General features: G+C 49.1%; 1 protein-coding gene across 1 annotated transcript in view; it reads left to right on the top strand.

The window, feature by feature from the left end:
- Positions 1-2760: 2760 nt before the first annotated feature.
- The window catches only part of jag2b (jagged canonical Notch ligand 2b), a gene marked incomplete at its 3' end in the record, with an annotated part of 65979 nt that continues 51775 nt past the window's right edge, over positions 2761-16964 (top strand). The window contains exons 1-2 of the mRNA XM_080860381.1: positions 2761-2961; positions 3584-3904. Of these exons, the coding sequence (XP_080716507.1) occupies positions 2893-2961; positions 3584-3904 (390 nt within the window). The 5' untranslated portion in view covers positions 2761-2892. The remainder of the gene's footprint in view (positions 2962-3583; positions 3905-16964) is intronic.

Below are 16964 nucleotides of genomic sequence, written 5' to 3'. Positions count from 1 at the left end.
ATAAGAAGTAGCGCCTTTGCATAAACATACTTCTTGCCCAATAGCCACAGTATTGTTGTATTGTAGTGAAAGCTACACAATACAGGAAAAACATCGATCAAGCTAATGCTAACCTGAGACTTGGCTAAAGCAAAGCCTCTGCTCGTCCTTCCCCTCCTATTCCGAGTCTGACTGGCTTATCACCTGTAGTCTTGTACTGTGACTGATATTCTGGATACTGTTCAACGAGCGAACTGGTTAAATAAAGGCCAGGCCTTGCTTGGACATTCGGAGTGGATAGACAGGATGTCCAGGTGGTTCAATGAGCCTGACTGACATAAGGCTTTAGGGGACGAGTGTCCACATTAAGTCATTTGAGCTAATAAAAAAACGTACATACTGTAGCTTGTGGTTCTGTGCGATAACATTATTTCCATTTGGATTATATATTCAACGTTGAGTATGCTGTATGAAGTTGAGCCATATATGTTTGCTACACAGACCTAGCAAGATGCTCAATTTATTCTTCAGCCGAACCCTTTGTGTGTCCCTGCCAGCCCTAATACAGAGTGTGGTGATAGCAGCCCCATCACTACGGAAACAAGGCCCACACTTATGAGATCTCTCTGACAACATGAAGAACATTACAAACCAGAGCACTCATGCATTAGCATGAGCAACCATTAACCATTAAAGGGATGCTAAAATCCCAGCACTGATTTACATCCTGTCATCAGGACATACAAAAGAGGCCAGCCTTCTGTTTTATGAGTGGCATTTTTATGGGTGGATTGGATGGATAGGTTTGAGCCATCACATGTAATTATGGAGATAAGAGGTTTTGAGGATTCACCACCGCCTCTGTTTCTGCTACTTATCTCACAATCCCCCCAACAGAAACCCCTGTCATGGCTGCTTACTAGTATTGGTACATATGAACGTTCAAAGTGGGTCAAGGCGATGATTAAAGATGAAAGGGGAATTGATGTTGGGGCTATACATTTATATGTGCAGGTCCTCTGAGGAAAGGCCAATGAAATATATATGAGCAAAGAAATCCACTTCACCTTTCCCTGGAGGATTCACAACCCCCCAACACCCCCCCCCACACACACACACACACGCACACCGCCCTCCCTACGTTCTTCCTCCGGTACTCTACTACACACAACATCACTCCCTGCCCCCAACCACCACAAAAAATTGCTGCCCCCTTTCATCTGCCCCCCCCCCCCCCCCCCCCCAGCCCCATAATCCTTTTCACCCTCCTAACCACACACACATTCATGCACACACTCACTCTCTCTCTCTCTCTTACACAGTCTCTGTCTTTCTCTCTCTAGTTACACACTTACACACACACACTTACACACACACACACACAAATCTGCCTGTTAGCTGTGTGCTGCTGTGACAGCGTGTGAAATGTCCCAGTTGATGCGAGCGAGGGCCACCGCCTCCACTATCTGTGTGCTTATTTACACGGTATCTAATGACATGAAAGTTTCAATGGAGGCAGGAGTGTGCTGCAGTGTGCAGGAGCAGCACAGACGAGCCCCAGCCAATTTCAGCACTCTTCCTGTATCTGTCATTGCCCCTGGGGTGTCTGTTGGAGGGCTCCATTCCCCCAGACACCTTCTGTGAAATGCCATGACGAGTTGGAAGAATGAGGAAATCCGTGGACTGTTGTCTCCTTAGGCACCCCCTCTAACAGAAATTGTTCTGGAAATTACTGTAATGTAAAAGAATGAAATGTTTTGGTGTCATCTGGAGTTCCAGGTGTCTGGATTGTCAGAGCTATACCTACATCTTAGTCTCTCAGTCTAAGTGCTGTTGCATCTTGGGCTGTTTCAAGTCGTCTGGGCTGTCAGATTGTCTAAATACAGTTCAGGTACATCTATTGTCTTTTTTTTTTTTTTTACAGATTGAGCCGAGGTATCTCATTTGGACAGCTCAGCATTCCAGTCGACTGTAGTGCACGGCTGTACGGAAGAGGGCACTCACCCCTAGAGGGCGCTCACCCCTACTCAATTCCGAGTGCCCGACAGAATGAACAGGGCTGCTGCATCCTACTACTGTTGCTTTGTAGTGGAACAATTTCGACCCAGTCGAGAGTCGAAAAAATACACGCTCAGACAGAAGACATGAAGTAGACTACTGATTGTTAAATTCAGTGTTTAAAAAAAAAGGTTCCATATTTATGACGGTCCATTATCCGGTGGTCTAGACTGTTCTTCGAATTAGTTTTTTTTGTGAAAGACAACGATTGCTTTTTTGCTATTAAAATGCAGCCTATGCGTTTAAAAGCTAAACTAAACGAATTAAGAATCTGACATCTTCAATCAAACAGCCAAATGTGTTCAAATGCACCTGAAGGGCCATGAAATTTGACAGCCTAGTTAACCTCTTGAAAAAGGTTACGGGGAAGTTAACACATAAGAGAAAAAGAACACACCAATCAGTTTAACCTTATATTATTTTATTTTTCATTCAATCAAAACATTTTAGAGGAAAAAACAACATATGTATATTTAATGAATTCATTTAAACGAACATCTTCAATTGTGTCTACGTCAATTCAGAGGCTAGATAAGTTTTTTGGAGACACTCCGCCTCCACTTCTGTGGTTGGCTTAGAAACGGTCTTTACCCAAATGTAAGAACACGGAGGGGTTTATGTGAGTGGTTTATTCAGCTGCCAATCACAGGGGATAACCTCAGCGTGCAGTAGCTGCGAAAGATATCAGTTGCTGTGGAGTGATCTGTCGGAGGGAGAGTGTGTTGTAGCTGGACCATCATCTTGCTAATACCACGCTTGTGAATTTTGCATGTCAGGAGCGGAGGATCCTGTCGCCGGTCAACGGCTGTTTTCCATTTTTGGCATAATATTCCGTATTCCTAATTAATCAAAGGCATGTGGAATTGTGGAAGGATTAGGAATTGGCTTTTAACAGCGTGCCTGCTGTTGACGATATGGACGAGGGTAAGAGCACTGCTGCTGTTTTCGAATATAATTTCAAATGATTTCATAATAATCAAAGTAACCTGGAGTCGAAAGTTGATGGGCGTGTGGTGTGTGATTGGTCTTACCATTTAACAAAAATGAGAAATTTCATATTAATCGATAATTGAATTACGCAGCCGTCAGTGAAAGCATGTGATCGCACAATTTGACTGTCAACGTTGAGATGTGAATTCGAAGTAGCACTCTGCTTGCTGTCATATTTGACCGAAATGATTTGGTCTTAATTTTATGCAGGAGTTTGAAGTCTAATTCAATTGCCTGGTCGCTTGCTGTCGACACTGGCAGCGGGGAACCTCAATTTCTAAGCAAGAATTAGCTGGCTAAGTGATCTCAAATTTATGAACCTGAAACCTTGGGCTATGTACAAGGTAGCCTAACGCTCCACGGTGTGACACAAAGCACAACGTTATTAACGTTAGCTAGCAATCGACACTGATCAATCTTAGCTCTGTAAATGGCTGATCAACACTTGCTCATGTCTGGTCGTTTGCCATTGGGTCTGTTTTTATTTATGCATGCCACTGCTTGAAGCCTATTGTTTTAGTTGAGTAATTTTGCTCCATTTTAATGTTATTTTTAGGTGTCCCAGTCCTCGGGCTATTTCGAGCTGCAGCTGATTACCGTACAGAATGTAAACGGTGAGTTGTTGGACGGGGAATGCTGCGATGGCTCTAGGAACTCTCAGGATCTGCGTTGTAGCCGGGACGAGTGCGATACTTACTTTACAGTCTGCTTAAAGGAGTACCAAACAGAAGTCTTGACCACTGGACAGTGCACGTTCGGCAAAGGATCTACTGAAGTTCTCGGTGGAAATATTATTTCTTTCAAGAATGCTAAAAATAATCCAAATAAAATCAACGAGTCTGGCAAGATCACAATACCTTTTCAGTTCGCCTGGCCGGTAAGTGGTATTTCAATACTTTGCATGTTTTAATGCAATTATTATTCAAGTCAATCATAATTTCATAAGTAAAACGGCTATTGTTGGTTATAGAGAGAGTGTGTCAGTGCACCATGCAGCCACGGTATGCAAATGGATACTGTTGCGTTGTTTACATTATTCATAATTTAAGCAAACTATGGTCATCAAAGACGTGTTCTTGTTTGTGGCTGTTGGATCATACAGGCGTTGTTGTATATGCGAGTAACTGGTGTTAAATAGTACTTAACTTGTGACTACAAGAAAATGGCTCGCGTTTGGTTAATTTACTCTTCATACATCAACCCAGAACAAGAGGAGCCATCTATCTTCTCGGGGTGCGTATTTGTGAAAGAGGGGGCGGCGATTGAGGGGGTTTCTGTAAACCACTTCTGCAGCTATTCGAGTTGAGCGCACGTTATTTTTTCAGTAATGTATGCCAAGTCTGTAGTTAACCTAGATATCACTGACGCAGATTATATGGTAACAGAAACCCTTTCGCGAGGCGAATATTTTGTGCTCGTGGTTGGAAGTGCATGTGAGGTGATGGTGACGATGCGTAATATCCCTGGAACTGTGGCTGTTGCGATCTGCTGTTGCTGTCTGTGGCGGCTCGGTGGCCCCGCATGGCTCAGCACTGATCTGACTGCGGGGGACAGCTCGTGTGTCTGTGTGTGTGTGAGTAAGTGACTGGTTGTTGCGATGACCATATTGTTTAATGTCTGTCGTATGTTTTGGCAGTCGTGTTGACCGCCAGCAAGGAACTGACTCAGATCAGTCACAGACTAGTGCACGAACGCACACGCACAGCCTCTTAAATTCTACCAGTGTGTGGTATATTTATAAGGCTAATTAATGTATTAATCTGACTGGTCCTGTGCGGTATTCCACGAACCGTTCACGTGATCAGCGCCTGTGAGCCAAGTGTCCACTTAATGCAACAAAAAGTGTCAGTGGCGTGGCTTGGGTTGATGCAGTTCATCAGATACCTGTATTACACCTGTACAATCCTCAGCCACAGTGATAGGTGGAAACCTGACTCTCCGGGCTTCCACTGTCTTACACAATTACACCAGCACCTCTGGAACCTTGCATGATGCCACACAGTTGAATGGATGAGTTACCAGCATCAATATCTAATGGCAGATGCAGCCCTGTGTGTTGCACGCTGACATAACAACTTTAGAAAAAAAAAAAAAAAACCTTGTGTAGTATTGACTGTCAGAGCTGGACAGTTGCCCGGCCTCGTACTAGAGAGCTCACCTTGAGGCAGTCATCTGCAGAGCGAGGGTGCTTCAGTTTAACTGCTCCCTCCTTTGATGGTTCCTGATTTACAATAATTGCAGTTGCTGGTTAATGTTTAACGGGGTTATCAAACAGTAATGCAACTTACAACTGCCCCCACAATCACCACACACATACACGTACACAAACCCCCACCCTACCCCCCGCACAAATCCATCGAATTAGGCTTGCGCACCTGTCGTCGTAGCCTCGCGCTGTTTACTTTCATCAAAGCAGGATGAATGACGATAGCAGTTTTGGTGGTTGTCTGGTCAGCTTGTCGTTCTTATCATTTTGCCAGTTTCTCCTATGGCGTCACTGATACCAGTTTCCCAGTTTTGTCAGTGCTTACTTGTATGCGTGCGTGTGTGTGTGTGTGTGTGTGTGTGCGCGCGTGTTTTTTGTCAGACAAATCCCCAAGATTGAGTTTCTTGTCTTGTTTGCCACGCCGGGTCGTCATTTCCGGATGCGTCCCATGGCAGCTAATGAAATTGCTGGTGGAATGTCTTCCGACCACCAGACACCCCCCCCCCCCCCCCCCACCACCTCACCCTCTCCATTCTCCTCCTCTGCGACGCGAAATCCGGACATCCGTTTGATGTGCACTCACTGTAACTGCATATGGCCTGTATTGTAAAGGGATATCTTGCACCTCTTGCTAGCCGTGGGCTGCGCAGGGTTGGGGATGGAGGGAGGGGGTAGGGGATGGAGGGAGGGGGTAGGGGGGTAAAGAGAGGTTTGTCGAGGGCATGTCTGCCACCTGTTGGAGGGCAAACTGTATTTTCTTATTTTTACCCCCCCCCCCTCCCCCCCCGCCTGTGCTCCCGAGGTGTCCCAAAGCAGGTCTTAACAGCGGCCCCAAGCAAGAGAGTGTGTGTGTGTGTGTGTGTGTGTGTGTGTGTGTGTGTGTGTGTGTGTGTGTGTGTGTGTGTGTGTGTGTGTGTGTGTGTGTGTGTGTGTGTGTGTGTGTGTGTGTGTGTGTGTGTGTGTGTGTGTGTGTGTGTGTGTGTGTGTGTGTGTGTGTGTGTGTGTGTGTGTGTGTGTGTGTGTGTGTCTCTAAGCATGGCTTGGGGATTGCAGGCTCAAGTAGACCGGGTAAAGGGAGCCTCTTGCTATCATCACCCCGGTCAGCTGTCAGTCTTGAGTGGAAAGGGGGGGGTAACTGTATCTGCTCAAAAGCCTTGTTTCGGCCCGACCTGTGTGTATGTTTGCGTGCGGGTGGGTGTATGTTCGCGTGTGGAGGCCTGTGTCCCAGTTTTCTCTTACCTAAGTGACGCAGATATGAGACGAGCGACGCACGCAAGACGCCGGACATGTTTGGCTTTCTTCAGGAGCTTGTGTGTGTGTTCCATTCGCTTTGACATGGTTTTCTATGTGCTGTGTGTCCAGTGCCTGTGGAGGACACATACTCCTAACTTGTGTTGTTAAGCATGACGTGAAGTGTCCACCTTTTGTTGACAGCTGGCATTTGAACTTGACTTGAAGAGGGGTGTGTCAGCGTGGAGCATATGAGGTCACATGAGTGCGAGCCGCTGAGTGAGCCAGCGTGTTTGTGAGCAGTGTATTTCACGTCAGGACTGCCAGTAAGAGATTGGCCAGGGCAGATTAGGAAACGAAAACGCAGAGATCCAGTGTAGCAAACTGCCAGTGTCTGCTTTTGTTCTCTCTCTTTCCTTTTCTATCCTCCACTTCCTCTCCTCTCCACTTATTTTTTCTTTCCCCCTCTCTCTCTTCTCTTCCTGCTCCTCTCCTTTTCACTCTATTTTCTTGCTTCCCTAATGGTTTCAAAGTGACAAGAGATAGTTTTCTCTGTCTCCCTCTCACACACACACACACACACACACACACACACACACGCATACATAAACTCCCTCTCTCCACCATCCACACCACTGCACTACTACAAACGTGGTGTGAGAAAATCAGTCTGGGCGGTAGAGAGAGCCAGCAGCTGCAGCCGTCCGTCAGGGCGAGGCGAAGGGGGCACAGCGCTTCAAGGCTAAGCAGCAGCAGCGTCAGCCACACCTGATTGGGAGCGCGCAAGGACCGTTGCTAGGAGACCGTCACAGAGGCCTTTAGTAAACAATTATCTGCCGTCCTCCGTGCTCTTTCAACACACACACACACACACACACACACACACACACACACACACACACACACACACACGGTCCCCAGCCAGTGTTCTATTGGAGCTGCACCACTACACTCACCTGGGAAGGCTGGGTTAAGGGTTGAGAGGGGAGGGGGACTTGGTCCATTCTCATGATTACGCCATTGATTGTGTAATTAGCTGGTCTCAGCTGCCTCCTGTGCTCAGCCTCTTTCCCCCAGCAAAGAGCAGTAATTGTCCAGTCTAACATCAGAACAGGTGGCCGGTGAGGGTGATTTGTGTGTGTTTTAGGGTGGGGGTTGTTGGATTAGAAAGGGACCCGGTCATGGTGGAAGCACTCTGTATCTATGGATGTATGCTAGAGTTAGCAGCCTGTTGGCCCCCTCGAGGAAATTGGACGTGAAGGGAAGTATTTTTTTAATGTTTTTTTTGTTTGTTTGTTTGTTTGTTATCACGGGTCTCGGGGAAACACACCACTCGAGTTAAATGGAATAATCCATCCACGGAAGTGGGTCTCTGCTCAGAGCCTGAAGGTCAAATCAAGGCCATTATGCTGATTTTAATGCAGTCAATTCCAATATGAGCCTCGCATTTGGTTAGAAATAAGCCTCAGCTCATAGATGAATGTGTGTGTACTTCACTGGGCCATTCTGGGGAGTAACCACCCCTGTTTCCCAGTACAATGATGATACGATGATATCGCAGTAGCATCCTTGATCGATTTCCTTTTCCCCTGGGGGCGGTGGGGGGGGATTTACAGGAAGTGTGTGATCAGGGAGAATGTGTAGGTCGATTTGTGGTTCTTTCTTTCTTTCTTTCTTTCTTTCTTTCTTTCCTTCTCTCTCTGACTCTCTCTCTCTCTCTCTGGATCTCTGTCTCACTCTGGCGCTCTCTCTCTCTCTGGATCTCTGTCTCACTCTCTCTCTCTCTCTCTCTCTCTCTCTCTCTCTCTCTCTCTCTCTCTCTCTGGCTCTCCCTTGCTCTCTGATGTGAACAACATAGCTTTTTGTCTGTCACCTCAATAAACAACATTTTCTCTCTTATGACCGGGGGAGGGGAGGGGGGGGGAGCTGAAGTGGTAAGGAAGGCCACTTAAAGGCTGCATTCCCCCCACGCCCCACCCCCTCCGCTCCTCCACACCATCAACTCACTCCTCCCCTCCAACCACCACCACGGCGGCGGCGGCGGCGGCAGTCATGTGGGGGATATTTTTAGGAGCTGAGAGACTGGGCCAATTAGTAGGCGATGGGCCCCAGGCATTTTTCTCTTAATACATATATAACACAATCTACTAGGGCTGACTGCTGCCCCCCTCCACCCTTAGCTGCTTTTATTCAAGTCGGATGTGTCTCGTCCTCTTCCCCCTGTCCCAGTCTACCAGTCCTGAGGGACAGATGGAGACATAGAGGGACGGAGTGACTCAGCAGGTTGTCCCTCCTTGCCTTTTATTCCTTTTCTCTTTCTCCTAACCTGCAGCTGTCAGGAAGTGGGACTGTTGTCCCAGTCGTCTTCCTCTGCTCCTTAAGGCATCGGCTGAGTGGTTTAGACCTAGACAGGGTGGGAGGTGGTTTTATATTATCATTACTTGGAACACGAGTATGAAGTCCATACATTTTTTTTTTTTATGGAAACCACCGGCATGTTTTATTATGCAGTCACAAAGAGGTCATTGAGATAGAGAGTCCATTAACCGAATTACCAGGAAAGACTTTAGTTGGGTTGACTTTGTGTTTGTTTGTTTGTTTATTTTGTGGTTGTTGTGTGTGTGTGTGTGTGTGTGTGTGTGTGTGTGTTCCACCACCTTGTTGGGGGGGGTTCCATCCTTCTCCACCAGGAGTAAAGGATGAACATTTGCCCACTGGGGCGTCAAAGAGAGAAGTGCTCCCATTAGGTTAAATGCACTGGGCCACTGGTGATGGACATAATTGTATTGGGTGATTTATAATTGACTTGCTGTCTCCCTGGAGGGAATGGGGGTGGGGGGGGTGGGGGGGGGGTGGGGGGTGGGATTAGGTTAGCGATTGGCTGGCTCCTTTCAGAGGGACAGCATGGAAGTTGGTGGGCCAGGCCCCTGTGGTGTTTCTTTAATAAGACTAAAAGCAGAGAGGAGGATGAGTGGACGAGTGGAGGAGGAAACCAGTGAGGAAGGAGGAGGAGGAGTGTGGGAGCTGGTCATGAGGTGCTGGGAGGTCCACTACGTTTGAAGGGGCTCTTTTGAGGTAACTCAGGGGTGTTTGGGCTTCGTCCTTGGCGGAAGCATCTTAAACACTCTCAAAAACCTTCTCTCCTACGCCACCTCTCTGGCCTGGCTGTCATGGTGGGAGAAGTCCCATATTCCGTTTCGCTCTGACAGGCTGTTAATCCTGGAGGTGCAAGGGAAGAACCTGATTGCATTGTCCCGGTCCTCTATATTTGTGTCGTGTGTGTGTGTGTGTGTGTGTGTGTGTGTGTACGTGTGTACGTGTGTACGTGTGTACGTGTGTTTGTGTTTGTGTGTGTGTACGTGTACGTGTACACGTGTGTGTGTGTGTGTGTGTGTGTGTGTGTGTGTGTGTGTGTACGTGTACACGTGTGTGTGTGTGTGTGTGTGTGTGTGTGTGTGTACACACGTGTCTGTGTGTGTGTGTGTGTGGGCTTCACTAATGCCCCTTCCTGGGTCGCCCAACGCGGCTTAAATGAAATGAGTGCAGGTGCAGCTGTAATTAAAGTGCATTACGGCCTGCCCAGCGTAACTCCCTCTCGACTCCTGAACCTGTTTGAAATGGTAATGGGGCACAGCTTGGATCTGCTGTCGCTGCCACCGCTGGCCTCTGCTGCTTGGGAAGCCTGTTGTGAGGGTGGGAGGGGCAGGGGGATGGTGGTGGGGATATGGGGCACAGAGAGACTGAGGGGCAGCATGTCAGGCCAAATAGATGGGGATTGTCGCGGTCTTGATGGTGGGTCTGGTAGGCCCTGTGGCAGGAGCCTAGGGTGTGACGTTTTGAGGCTGTGTAACCGAGAAAGAAAAACAATATTCTGAGTGTGCTGGTTAGGCTATGTTTACATGTTTTCACGTCCACACTTGGAGTGGTTTGGTTCACTTCCACAGATACTACCGTGATCGTGTTTTAGTAATAGTTTCCTTCTCCCTTGTTTTCTAGGTAGGCCTGTGTGCATCACAGTAATTCTATCTTGTTCCATTTATATGAACTTCACATGCCTCGCTCAAATGTGGCATAAAGAGAGTGTGTGTGTGTGTGTGTGTGTGTGTGTGTGTGTGTGTGTGTGTGTGTGTGTGTGTGTGTGTGTGTGTGTGTGTGTGTGTGTGTGTGTGTGTGTGTGTGTGTGTGTGTGTGTGTGTGTGTGTGTGTGGAGAGCTGATGTAGGCTGGATCCTCTGGGAAGCCCAGTGTGCCCACCTTGCAGGGAGACGGTAGGCAGGGAAGAGAGACAGAGAGAGAGAGGGAGAGATGCTGGTAGAAGGCCTGCCTCTCATGTGAGTGCGTGGTGGTGCGAGAGGTGCCCCTGCCTCTGTCCCCTGCAGCCTTCACTGTGCCCTTCCCACACACACACACACACACACACACCTTCTCATCCCTCCAGTGAGTGGGCTAACCACGCGCTCCAAGAGCCTGCTGCCTTTCTTCTTCCCGGACGCTGTTTGGTTCTCTGCAAGCTATTCAGTTTTGATAGTCCTGTTTTTATCCCATCCCTGCTAGTTTCTCTAGCTCTAGTCCCATTTTTTTAGTCCGTCTGACTAACGAGCTTAAAATTGGGACATTGTTTGACTTGGATGGGCTTCTAACAGGAGTTCAGATGTGAGTTACGGAACTTACGGAACTAAGGCTTCCTCTGTATGAAGACAGTCTCTGTCTAATATTACCACTCTTTCTCTATCCCTGTGTGTGTGTGTGTGTGTGTGTGTGTGTCTCTCTCTCTCTCGCTCTCTCTCTCGCTCTCTCTCTCTCTCTCTCTATCCCTGTCTGTGTGTGTGTCTCTCTCTCTCAGTGCATTAGGTTGTGCTAATTCAGCTCTGTGCAAGTGTAATACTAATGTGTGCGTTTGGCATACATGGCAAGGTGTGCGCAGTCAGAGCTCATCGCTTTAATTAGTAGCCGTAGGGGAGGGGTTCGTTGCATTGTCAGGGCCTCGTTAATGACTTGTGTTGGCATAGCAGCAGAATGCTAAATGGGCCGTGTGTGTGCAGACACAGCGACGGCGGCATGCTGGCCAAGCGGTGTGTGTGTGTGTGTGTGTGTGTGTGTGTGTGTGTGTGTGTGTGTGTGTGTGTGTGTGTGTGTGTGTGTGTGTGTGTGTGTTCCTAGGTGTTAAAGCACCACTTGGGCACATCTCTTGGCTTTATAGGGCACCTGCGACTGCCTGCCTGCCTGCCAGCCCCACCCCCCCCCCCACCCCCCTGTTTCCCAGCATTCGTTCTTACCTCTCTACTGTTGTCAGTTGACGTGTCATAACTGCCCCTTTTGTGATCACTTAGCCCGTTTTCAATAGCTGTTTTTTTTTTCCAGAAGAAAAAAGAGCTCCACGTTCAGCATGCGGTGCTGTTGCTTTCTCTCCTTTCTTTCTTTCGTTTTTTTCCCTCCCTTTCTTGCAGCACGTATATATTCTTCCTTGAAAACCCAAACCCTTGATCCTGGGGTAATAGAGCGAGAGAGAGAGGGAGGAAGGGAGGAAGGGAGGCTCCCTCCGCTTGGAATATCACTTTCCAGCTCGGGGCCTCGAAGAGCACGTCGGCCTGGGTGTCTTCTCTTACCTCCCAACTCGACAATGCTCCTTAACAAAGCTATTGTCCGCCATTGTGCCGTGAAAAGCTTTGGCAAGGGCGGAAAAAAAAAAAAGGGCAATTGTGGCAGTCGAAACAAGAGTCCCATCAAATGTGCCTGTTTGCAGAGAGGTCACAGGCTTGAGGGGACTTGAGGGGGGGAAGCTGTTGTGAGGAGGGTTTCCAATGACCAAACACTCCCAATCGACACCGACAAGACAAGACAACCTGCTCTGGATCAAGGAAGGTTTTTCTTTGGTTGTGGTTTATTGGGTGTGTTTTGTTGGATGTTTCTCCCCCCCCCCCCCCCTCAATCTGATTTCCTTCTTCCTCTTTTTCTGGTCTTTGCCCCCGAGGGATGATCGCAGGGATGGTGTTGTCAGGAGGGGGGGTTGGTGGTGTCTTTGGGAAGACCTGGAGGGAACAAAAGCCAAACGTTGCCTTTGAGTTGTCCGAGCTGATGAGAAAAGCTTTTCTCACAGGCCCTGTGACGGGGCCGATTGAACTAAGCCTGACACCGTCCACTGCACAACCAGTCCCCCCACCCCACCCCCACAATCACACACACACACTGATACACACACACACACACACTCACTCACACACACACACACACACACACACACACACACACACACACACTCTTTTCGGGTGGGGCTAGTCCGAGAGCAAATGTCAGCACTCTTTCCCAGTGGTTCTCATGGAGCCGACCCTTGCAATTCTTTTTTTTTTTTCTGTTTCACCCGTTTTTCTTTGATGCGACCTCATCTGACCCTCGACACTCTTACTCTACCCCCCCCCCCCCCCCCCCCCCCCTCGCTCCTCCTGTCATTACCATGCCTTAAGACACAGTCTCTGTTGTTGCCCCCACTGAAACTGGATGTAGCAGAGCTGAAAGCCCAAAGGTTCAAGTGAGCCATCAAGAGATGCCCCCTGACACACACACACACACACACACACACACACACAGTCAGACAAAAGGCCCAGATGTGTTCAGAGGGGGAATTCCTGGGTGCGTCCCTATCTTGTCATGCTCGCGGTAGCAAACGAAAGGGTAGGTCTGCCACTCGGGGAAGATGGATGTTTGGGGCAACCTGTCCGCCCTCCTGCGACGGCGTCTGTGTGGACATCTTGGTGCCCGTGGGAGGACAGGATTGCCCCCGAGCGTTTGGGTGATTGATTGCGAGGTTCCCCTTTTTACTCCTGTTGTGGAAAGACAGGGGGGCGTCCTGTTAACCCCCAAAAAACTCACAACCCTCTGGCCTGTTCGGGGTGCGTGACTTGTTGAGACCAAGTCTAGACTTCCAGTGACAGGCTCCAGCCCCTTGTTATGCAAGCAGTGACATGGATGCTTTGGGCTGGTCTAGCTCAGGGAAGGACCACTGACACACACACACACACACACACACACACACACACACACACACTCATTAGCCACCATCATGGCTCTGTTCTCTGCCATCCCTGGGGAGAACATGGAATGCCAGATTCGTCTTGTTGATCGCCGGCGTGGGATCCGAGCCCCATAAATCTACTCCCGTCCTGACAGCGGCCTTCACCCGCTAAAGGAGATGGGCGGTTCTTTAGCCGTTAAAGTGTTAAATTAACCAGTTTGCCGTCCCAGAGGAGGCCTGTGCCCATGCATGCATACGTGGCTGAAAAGAACCGGAATTGCTTTGACCTCTTCTACGACTGCTGTTATCCAGGCTAAATATCATTAGGGGGAAATTCTGTCCCTGCTTATAATTGAATGTCTCAAGTGTCTTCATCCTCAGTGACACCAACTTCGTAAGGCTTCACCCTCACACTGGTTGCCGTTGTAGTTATAAATTCACTCCAGTGTGTGTGTGTGTGTGTGTGTGTGTGTGTGTGTGTGTGTGTGTGTGTGTGTGTGTGTGTGTGTGTGTGTGTGTGTGTGTGTGTGTGTGTGTGTGTGTGTGTGTGTGTGTGTGTGCTTCGCTCCGTCACTGACATATTTGGCCCTGCTGACTAATGACTGGGGAACAGCCTCATCTCATTCCTTGCTTGGCAGCACAAAAAAGCCCTTCAGACGGCCATAATTGGGCCAGTGGTGTCACACATTTGGCTGTAATTGAAGGTTGTATTCGGCGTCCTTGAGCATCCTTCTTCCTCCCCTCCCCTCCCGTCCCGTCCCGTCCCTTCCCGCCCTCTCGCCTAGCACCCCCCCCTCCCCGGTGCCGTCCACCGTCTCCCTCCTCGCAGGTCAGAATCGGCCCGTCCTGCTCAGCCACAGAGTACCCAGAAAGCCGGGATTGACATCCCAGATTAATGAAGATTACATGTGGCGATTACTGGATGCCACAGGATGGATGCATCAGCGGCCTGCTCTCTCTCAAGGGCAATAAATCACTGGCCGTCACTGGGATCAGCAGCACTGGGAAGCTGTGCCTGTGCGAGACTGGGCTGGCCAGCCAGTCAGGGTTATTTATTTGTTTGTGTGTGTGTGTGTGTGTGTGTGTGTGTGTGTGTGTGTGTGTGTGTGTGTGTGTGTGTGTGTGTGTGTGTGTGTGTGTGTGTGTGTGTGTGTGTGTGTGTGTGTGTGTGTGTGTGTGTGTGTGTGTGTGTGGTAAGGCTGCCGTCGCCAAAGATGGCATTGGAGAGCGACTGATGGGCAGACATGGGGATTGAGTTGGCCGCTTACAGCTTGGCTCCTCTTGCGTCTTTTCAATGTTTCTTCTCTCTGTCTGCCTTTTTTTCTCTCTTCTTCCTGCACAGTGAAGGGAGGGAGGGAGGGAGGGGAGGGGAGGGGAGGGGAGAAACAGAGGCCTTTTCAGACTCGTCCTTATGAACACGTGCATTGTTGTTTTTCTCGAAAGCGGCATCGCCTTAGTGGCCCGCTCTTGGCCGTGGCTTCCTCCACGAGGTCTGTGCGTGCCGCTCCTTGGGCCGCGTGAGCAGACCTGATTTCGTGGTCCTCACCTCAACTGAGCCAGGAAAAGGGGAAGGAATTTGCCCTGCAGGTCAGCAAGGGGAAGTGTGTCTCTTTCCTGTTGAGCTATGCTCTCCTCTGAAGGAAAGACCAGGAAATGGACTCTCCTCTTGTTGTCAACAGCCAAGGATTGTTAAAGAAAAATAAGCAAGGTGCATTTTATCTTTTTTTTTTGTAATACTTTCCCTCAGTTTTACCATCATCTAAGTTGTTTTCTCTCTCTCTCTGTTGCTCTCTCTCTCTCTCTTCTTTCTCTCTCTCTGTCTCTGTCTCTCTCTCTCTCTCCCTTCCTCGCTCCCTCTCAGAATTTTAGTATCAGTTGAGTATCTGCGTATCTCTCAGTGTGTTCCTGTGTTCCTGTGAATGCAGTCTGGTATTGTGAGAGGTGGCCGATAGGGTGAAGAGGGGGGCCTTAGAAGACGTGTGAAAGCTCTTAGGCCGTGGTGCTAGGTGTGCTCTCTGGGTCAGAGCGCCCTTCTCATAGGTCGCCAGGGCCAGAAGCCCTCTCGAGCCGTTACCTAGTCCAGCGACTAGCTTGTGTAACGCTCCAAATTCAGTCGAGGATGACTTTTGTTACGGTAACAACCTATGTTGATTTGAGGTCGAAGGCTAGTTTTGCTAGTCGCATCTAGCATGTTACTGGAGTAAAAAAAATCAATACCATCATTTCAACAACACTTTCGAAGAGGTGGTTCACTATTTAGTTGTGGTTGTTGTGGGTGGTTTTTCGAGTTGAGCAAGGTCATTGTGCAAGCTTGTCTTTTTAGGTGTGTTTAGGACCGGGGCTCTTTTGAAGCGGTTCCTAGCTGCAGTGATTAGAGGGTCCCCGGGGTCAGTCATAGACCTCTCCAGGACTCCTCTAATTTAGGCTCTACCCTGCAATCCCCTCACCCCTCCCCTTTCCACCCTTTACCGTGGGAACCTGCACCTGTGCCTCCCTTTTTAGTCTCCGCCCCCACAAGCACCTCCCACCATCTGCGCCGGTGAATGACGGACAGCTTGGCTTGTCCCGCCTCCTCTTGTCTCCTGTTCTAATTTCAGTGACTTGGCAAAGAAACTGCACTCTGACAAAGGCAGCGGTGGAGTTATAAAGATGTTTTTGGGCCTGTTCTTTATTTTATATTGTGAGTCATGATTGATTCATTGATACTTCAGACAGGATTTATTGGTGTGTGTGTGTGTGTGTGTGTGTGTGTGAGTGATGGTTGGGTGGTGATGGTATGGAGGGGGTAAGAGGTCGCTCAGGGTGATGCTGTGATTGATGGATGACCAGCACCTCAGTAGCGCAGAGCTGAGCCCAAGTGCCAAGTGGGTTGTTTGTTTACAGGTTGCCAGCCGAGGTTTATAAATATCGCCCGTTATCAGGCCCCCCCCAAGCCTTGCACATGATAAAGCAGCGGGACACCTATAGGCCGGTCTCCTGAAATGCCAGCGTTGAGGTGTGTGTGTGTGTGTGTGTCAGGCGCTCGCTCTATCTTGAGATGATTTTGCTAAAATATGCTTGATCAGTGATGCGTATTCCAATATCAGAGCCACACAGAGGGACTGTTTGCTTATGATGTGGGACTTTTTGCAAACACACACACACACACGTCTGTTTTGAGTGTGTGTGTGTGTGTGTGTGGCATTCTCACACTACTGTGCTATTGGAATGTTCCTGGAGAGCAGAGAGTGCTGCAGTGCTGGTGTGTGTCCCTGCGGGAGGTGTGTGTGTGTGTGTGTGTGTGTGTGTGTGGGGGGCGGGCGGTTGGGGTAAGATGGGATAGGATGGAGGTCTTTGTTCGCTGGTCACCTCCCCCATTCCCCTTTGTCCTCCATTTCCAGCCATTTGGGCAGCTGTCACATAATCCAGCTAATCAGTGACAGGGTGTGTGGGAACAAGACAACCGTCCTCGCGCTACTGTCTCTCCCGCACACACACACACACACACACACAC

This window comes from Sprattus sprattus, assembly GCF_963457725.1.
Source record: "Sprattus sprattus genome assembly, chromosome: 2".
NCBI classification, from domain to species: domain Eukaryota; kingdom Metazoa; phylum Chordata; class Actinopteri; order Clupeiformes; family Clupeidae; genus Sprattus; species Sprattus sprattus.
Note: the sequence above shows the minus strand (reverse complement) of the source record. Positions and strands in the feature narration are given on the sequence as shown.